At 65.4% G+C, this 6,896-nt stretch overlaps 3 protein-coding genes across 3 annotated transcripts in view; all 3 read left to right on the forward strand.

Annotated features, from left to right (window-relative positions):
- Positions 1-3,540: 3,540 nt before the first annotated feature.
- Positions 3,541-4,387, forward strand: PFL1_03152 (uncharacterized protein; the record flags this gene model as incomplete). Its single annotated transcript, XM_007880668.1, has 2 exons — positions 3,541-3,896; positions 4,054-4,387. The coding sequence occupies 2 exons, from the start codon at positions 3,541-3,543 to the stop codon at positions 4,385-4,387; spliced, it is 690 nt and encodes a 229-aa protein (XP_007878859.1).
- Positions 4,388-4,467: 80 nt separating this feature from the next.
- On the forward strand, positions 4,468-5,217 carry PFL1_03153 (uncharacterized protein; the record flags this gene model as incomplete). The annotated part of the gene is made up of 1 exon (XM_007880669.1): positions 4,468-5,217. The coding sequence occupies one exon, from the start codon at positions 4,468-4,470 to the stop codon at positions 5,215-5,217; it is 750 nt and encodes a 249-aa protein (XP_007878860.1).
- A 772-nt stretch (positions 5,218-5,989) lies between these two features.
- Positions 5,990-6,896, forward strand: part of PFL1_03154 (uncharacterized protein) — a gene marked incomplete at both ends in the record, with an annotated part of 1,743 nt that continues 836 nt past the window's right edge. Inside the window, 3 exons of the mRNA XM_007880670.1 lie at positions 5,990-6,055; positions 6,185-6,337; positions 6,467-6,828. Of these exons, the coding sequence (XP_007878861.1) occupies positions 5,990-6,055; positions 6,185-6,337; positions 6,467-6,828 (581 nt within the window). The remainder of the gene's footprint in view (positions 6,056-6,184; positions 6,338-6,466; positions 6,829-6,896) is intronic.

Consider the following 6,896-nt stretch of genomic DNA (forward strand, 5'->3'; position numbering starts at 1 on the left):
TTTACTGTAGCTCCACGTTAGCTGCTGCAGCGCGGGTCGGTCTGGGTGCAAGACACTACTCACGCCAGCGAGCCAGCCCGCGCCTCGCAACTTGCGAAGGGATCGTCGTGCAGCCGAAGCTTGGCGGGCACGAACGTCGATCTGGCCGAAACAGGCAGTCGGTCGAGCTGGACGACGAGGCGCGAGCAGCTCGGCATGAAGATGGAGCAGACGCGGACCGGAGGAGAGGCTAGGGTGCCAGCACGCGCCATGCCTGCCCGACTGCCCGCCTGCCTGCCTCTTGCGGTGCGCGACCTGCACCAGACGAGTCGACGATTTCGAGAAGTGCGGCGTGCATCCGCGACTCGACTCGACTCTTGTGACGAGAGAGGACGCCACCAACCCGCCATTTCACACAACCGTAACTTGACCGGCACTAGACTACTAGGCCGTCGTCGACGCCGCCTAGTCTCGGTCGATCATGTCGATCATCTCGGTCGGCAGTGCGCGGCGCCTCTCACCAGGAAGCTGCAGTAGACATGTTGTACACTCTGTAGGTCGACCTGCTGAGCTCCTCGTCGCAAGCAGCGATGCTAGAGCGACGACAGGAATAGCAGCCTCGTCAATGGCAGGGACGAGGGCAGAGCAAGGCGAGGATGAACTGTAGAGGCCCAACAGCGCAGCTACAGCTACTCGGGTCGGGCCGAAGTGCCACGACGCCCGCGCGCCTTCCTGCCTGGCCGCCATTCAACACCACGACCGCTAAGCACGACCTGCGAGGGGCCGCCGCCGCATGGTCGAGGAAGCAGGCTACAGGCATCCGCACCGACGTCGGCCGGCATGTCTGGGGCGTGGACACGGTGACACCCAGAGCTACCTTCCTGCCTCTCCTACCTCGTATCGAAGAGCCCTCTCTCTAGCGTCTCGCCACACAACGGGACTGCTGCATCTTGCATAGCAGCCAGCAGCTTGCTTGCTTGCTTTACTTGCTCGTTGGTCACCCGTCGCCCTCGAGCCTCGATGGGCAAAGGTCACGGGGCTGCGAAGGCGGCACCGCTCGCTCCTACTCCCCCTACCTGCCGCTGACTTTGAGTCAAAGCAGAAGTCCGCCTCTGCCTTCACCCTAGCCTGCGTATAGAGCGCCGGCGGGACGGGGCGGGGCTAGCGTCGCGGTTCGAAACGCACGGACGGAGCCCGTTGGACTCGTCATCGAGAGATGGGTCTAGGCCCGGCCACTCTTTTCGCGCTCAGTATTGAAACGTTGATGACGAACGACGACGACTATCGTTGAGACAGACAGAGCGAGGAGGCGACAGCTTGGAGCAGCCGGACAAGCAAGCAAGCGACGAGGCGCTCGACCTCGTCAGGAAGAGAGGCTTACACCTGGAGCTTGACGAAATTTTCGAAGCCGGTGGATCGACGGAGCGTGGCCGCACGACGACACCCGGACTTGGCCGCGGACTCGACGTTCGATACGTACCCTGGAGCGAGGCGGCGGCGTCTATTTCCTCCGACGGTCGAGCCCACAGTCGTGCCATCGGCAGGCAGAGCTTGCGAGCTGCGGGCCGTGGCGCTAGGCTGGATGGGCTGCGGGCCGTAGGCTGCGACGCGCGCACCTCGAGGCCAACGATGCCAGCCCTGCCAGGCCCGGCACTGCCAGAGCAGCCTGCCTGGGATCGGAGCAAGCCGATACCGTAGCAAGGACGGACTCTGCGCGTGCAGCGCAGCACAGCACAAACACCAAAGCGGGTGCTCGATGACCGGCATGCCATCCGGCTGGGGATCCGTACAGTGGGTCTCGCGCCTACCTATTCCGAGATCCCTATTCATAGGCTCAAGGGTTTCCGTTGCGCCTGAGCGTGGGGCTGCCTTTCCGACGAGCCTTTGCTTGACTCGTCGAGCAGACCCGGCAGCAGCCGACAGCAGGCAGAGTGCGACCACGACGGAACAAAGGGCATGGGCGTCGACAACCAGAGATGCGGCGCAGACGACGACGACGACGACGGCGACGACGGCGAGGAAGGCGGGCTTGCCTGATTCGGATCTGGACCCAGCCAACCGGCGGTCAGGCCACGCCGTCATGACGACGACGGCGACAACCAGCCACCTCCCCCTTGCCCTCGGCCGTGGCGGCGGTGGTCCAGGGCAGAGCAACGTCTGACGCCGTCTGACGCCGCCTTGGATCTCGAGCATCGCATCCCTCTCCGTCGTAGCCTCTGCTCTCGCCATCTCGCGCTGAGTTTCGAGCCGGTCTCCGGCTGTCCCGGTCCCCTCTTTTCTCGAAGCGCCATGCATTCGGGCCGTTCGTGGCTTCGCAGCCTGATGAAGAAGCCGCCTCGAGGGACTGCCGAAATGAGCGCTGCTACCTGTGTAGGTTCCGTCCGACCCCGCCCCGCTCTCTACGACCGCATCGCCCCGACGGGAGGTCAAGAGGGCATATGAAAAGGGGGCTCGTACAGCGCGCACGCACGCACGTACGCACGCGATTTCTCGCAAAGAAGGCCATCCTCGTCCTAGTCGCTGCGCTGGTGGTTCTTAGAAGCAAGGCAGCATGCTGCGAAGACGGCCGCCAGCCAACACCTAGCTCCGGTCGCACCCACGCACCCACGCAACTTCGGTACGACGACCGGGCAACGCCGTTCTGCCAGCGGCCCCACCTGGGTGTCGTCGCGCTACGGCCGGTGGTGGTTTGCAACGCGCAACCTTGCGTCGCAGCCGGTCGAGCTGGTTGGTGAGCCCAGCCTAGCTGAGCTGCTTGGCGCTCGATGCAGGCAGGCAGGCTAGCAGGCAGGCGGGCAGCCGGCAGGCGGGCATGAGCGGGTCGGCGGGGAAGGGGGCCGCGGTGATGCGTGTTCCAGGCCAGGCAGGCCAGGCCCAGCCGAACGCGGTCAGAAACAGCGCCAAAGCTGGCAGGCGGGCAGGGGCACGAGGCGACGGGCGGAGAGGCCGCGCCTGGCGAGATGCTGCAGGCTCCGTGCGTCGTCGGACCGCCGTGGACCCTTAGCGTAGGCTGGGCGAGTGTGGGTCAGGCCAGCTGAGGCAGGCAGGCCTGGCGAAGGCTCTCGGCCTTTCTGTCCGCGCCCCGCCGCCGTTGCGTAGCCTGCATGCATGTCTGCCATCCAGCCTGCCTGCCTTTCTCTGACGACCTGCCTGGCTGCAAGCGGCCAGCCTGACCCCGCCCCGACGTGCCGGGTCTGACCGCGTCTTGCCTCTGCTCCGCCTCGGCCCTGCCTCCTCCTCTCCTCCTCTCCCCCTCCCCTCTCCCGCTCTCGCTCGACTCGGCCCACTCTCGACTCTCGGCGCCCCGAGCCTGGCCGTCGTCGTCGCCGCCGTCCCCGTTATAAGCCAGGCTGCTCGCTCGGCCATCGTCGCCGTCGCTCGCTCCTCACCTCTCTTGCACTCCACTCGCACTCGCCTTGCCTTCCCGAGTTCGGCCAGCCTCATTGCTCTTGCACCACCAGTCTCGACACCGTCTCCTCCTTTGCCGCCGACGCCACCGCCATCGCCACCGCCCTCACCTCCATCCCTCCTCTCCACCTTCTAGTCCACCGCTAGCCCACGATGCGTTTCTCTAACACCCTCGCCCTCCTCTCGATGGGAGCCATGGCCTCGGCCTCGGCCCTCCCCAACATGCTCGGCGCGTACGACCTCGCCATGCCCATCGCAGAGCGCGACGTCCCCACCATCGAGTGCGACAACGAGCCCATGTACACTGGCAGCCTCAAGCTCGTCAGCGCAAAGGGCCGCGAGAGCAACGCCGCCTTTGAGGGCATCCGCAACGCAGACGGCCTCCAGCAGCTCGACGTCGGCAAGGCCGGCGCCGCCGCCCGCGAGGAGCGCTTCTCCTTCACCAGCTGCAGGAGCTCCTTCATGGGCTACGACACCGAGTACACAAAGGCCGCCGAGGTCTACTTTGGGTGAGTAAGCGCCATGCCGCGCTCGGTGGCCGGTCGAGGCCACCTTTGGCCACGCCCACCGCTGCCATAGCCCGCCGCACACCGTACTGACATGTTGCCCCTCTATCGCGCTCCTCCTTGCCGCCTGCGATGTCCGCCCGGTCTCTCCACCTCGCAGCCGCCTCCAGCCCGCCTCCCTTGTCGGCAAGCGCTGCGTCTCGGCCAGCCAGCTCGCCGTCGACAGCGCGCGCCTCGTCGCAGACAAGTGCTCGAGCTCCGACGACTCGGGCCAGATGCTCCAGTTCTGGGTCCTGACCAAGCAGCCCACGGGCAACGGCGAGGAGTTCACCTACTACCTCAGCTTCCCCGGCCAGCCCAAGGACGATGGCAGCGGCGACTTCTCGGGCAGCTACACCATCTCCAAGGTCACCCAGGACAACAACAAGCTCGTCAAGCTCGCCTACGAGGAGGAGGAGGGCGCCCCTTCGCCCTACTTCCTCAAGCTTGCCTAAGCCGGCCTACCGGGACTCGAGGCGACCGCCAGTCTTTGGCGTCCATCCCTCCTGCTAATGCAGACCACGTCGCCGCAACCATGGACCTTCCCTTGTCATTATACCAGCATCCCCCTCTTCGGCCATCGACGGACGGATGTCAGACATTCCTCTCCTCCTCCTCTTCGCCATCCGTCTCCTCCTTCAACCGCAACCGTACGGCCTACGCCAGCCGTTGCCTTCCAGCAAGCTGCGCCTCTCCGTCCGCGCCGCGGCGCGAGGGTGCTCCGCCTTGCGAGCCCTGCTGGCCTATCCGAGGCCGCGGGGCTCTGTACATGTCTCTGTCCCATTTCAAGCGCGACAGCGGACCCGCACCGCGTCCAGCCTACGGGGCTGGACGACCGAGTCCCTCGCCTCCCTGCCTCTCTCAGACGCTCTCATCACTCTCACTCGCATTGATCCATGCTTCCGCCAGCAATCCCAACTTGATACCTCGTCTTGGTCCTGGACGGGCCAGCCCGGCCAACGCCGTTTGGATCTGGGTGTCTCGTCTGCGGTTGCCCGGTGGATGCGTGATGCACTTGCTCGCGAGAGTGAGGCACGAGGAGGACCTCGCCTTCCCTCTTGGCTCTGGCCGACCCACCCCTCTGTCTCCCTTCTCTGTCTCTCACAAGTCCTCACTCTCCCTCTCTCTTTCCCGCCGTCTATTGACCACACTCCGACCGACTACTCCTACTGTATTTCTTGCTCCGGTCTCGTCGACGTCTTCGTCCACTCTCCCTGTGCCTCGTCTCGCCGCTTTTGGCTCTCCATCGCTGTATCCCCCCTCTGCCCTCGTCTTGGTCGCGTAGACTGCCTTGCCACTGCGTGGCTGCAGGCGTGCAAAGAAAGCCGTCCCCCTCTATCCTCTTCTTGCTTGTATCGTGGTTCCTTGATGGCGATCGTGCGACGGATGGTGTTGTACCGGGTGCTGCTACGACGACGAGGAGGTGGCAAGAGATGACGATGGTCTTGGCTGACGCCACCTGGCCCTGGCTGGCTGGCCTGGCCTGGGTCTGAGGTGATCGAACGCGCTTGGCGCTGGCGTGGCGCGACGCAGGCGGGCCTGGCTATGCGGCGGCGGCTCTCAACCTCTGCTCCACTTGGGAAGCTTTTTTGAGAGCTGGGCTCGAGCCCAGGCTGGGCTGGGCTGGGCTGGCCAGGCCTGTCTCTGTTGGCTGATGGGCGGCGAGCTGGGCCACGACTAACTACTGCGCCAGGCAGGGCTAGGCCGGCCAGACAGCCGCTGGGCCGTGTGTCTCTCTGTGCCCGCTGCGCCCGCGGCAGGCCGGGTGCGCGTCCCCCCCCTTTTCGCCCGTCGTTCTGGATTGCCACTTTCCGACGAAAACCATCTTCACCACTTTCCACCACCACCACCACCACCACTACCATCACCACCGCTGTAGCCACCGCCGCCGCAACCACTGCAGCCGGCCCGCTTCAGACTCTCCCCTCTTGCATTCCTTCGTTCTGCATATACGAACTGGCGACCTCGCACCGCCTCTCACGAACCCATCCCCAACAGCCCCACCTCTTTTGCCGCACCGTCTTCCTCGCGCCAGAGGGAAAAGAAGAGCAGCCAAGATGAAGATCATGATCAAGTCGCTCGCCGGTGGCAACTTCCACCTCGAGGCCGAACCCACCGACACCGTGAGCGCCCCTTCGCTGCCTCTGCTGCTGCTTGCGTGCAGCAATGCACCGCCGTCCATCCGTCTGCCGTCCTCCTTGGCTGACCATATCCTCGCCCCGCCTCCACCGCCCCGCTCTTCGCCGCCACAGATTGCCACCATCAAGAACAAGATCAAGGATGCCCAGGGACACGCTCCCGAGCAGCAGAAGATCATCTTCTCGGGCAAGATCCTCACCGACGACAAGACCGTCCAGGACTGCAACATCAAGGAAAAGGACTTCCTCGTCGTCATGGTCTCCAAGGTGAGTGGCCGCACTCACGAGCGCCGCATGCATGGCGCCGTTGCGCCGAGCCCGTGGCCGTGGCTCAGGATGACTGACGCTTCGCTCCTCCTCCCATCTCCACGGCAATGCCCCGCTCGTCCCCCTTAGCCCAAGGCCCCCAAGCCTGCTGCTGCTGCCGCCGCTTCCACCTCGGCTGCGCCCGCCAAGGAGGAGGCTGCTCCGGCCAAGGAGACCTCTGCTCCGACCCCGATGGCGGAGGACAAGCCCGCTACTGCCGCCGCCGCCTCTGAAACGTCCGCTCCCGCTTCGACGGAAGCCTCCTCGACCGCTGCCCCGGCTGCTGCTGCCGCTCCGGCTCAGGAGCCTGGCGCACCCGGCTCGTCGAGCTCCTTCATCTCCGGATCGCAGCTCGAATCGGCGATGCAGAACATGGTCGAGATGGGCTTCGAGCGTGACCAGGTGCAGAAGGCGATGCGCGCTGCCTTCAACAACCCCGACCGCGCCGTCGAGTACCTCATGACTGGCATCCCCGCCAGCGCCGAGCCCCAGCAGCCGCCGGCGGCGGCGCCACAGCAGC

This window comes from Pseudozyma flocculosa (genome assembly GCF_000417875.1).
Source record: "Pseudozyma flocculosa PF-1 unplaced genomic scaffold scaffold00009, whole genome shotgun sequence".
Classification (NCBI taxonomy): domain Eukaryota; kingdom Fungi; phylum Basidiomycota; class Ustilaginomycetes; order Ustilaginales; family Ustilaginaceae; genus Pseudozyma; species Pseudozyma flocculosa.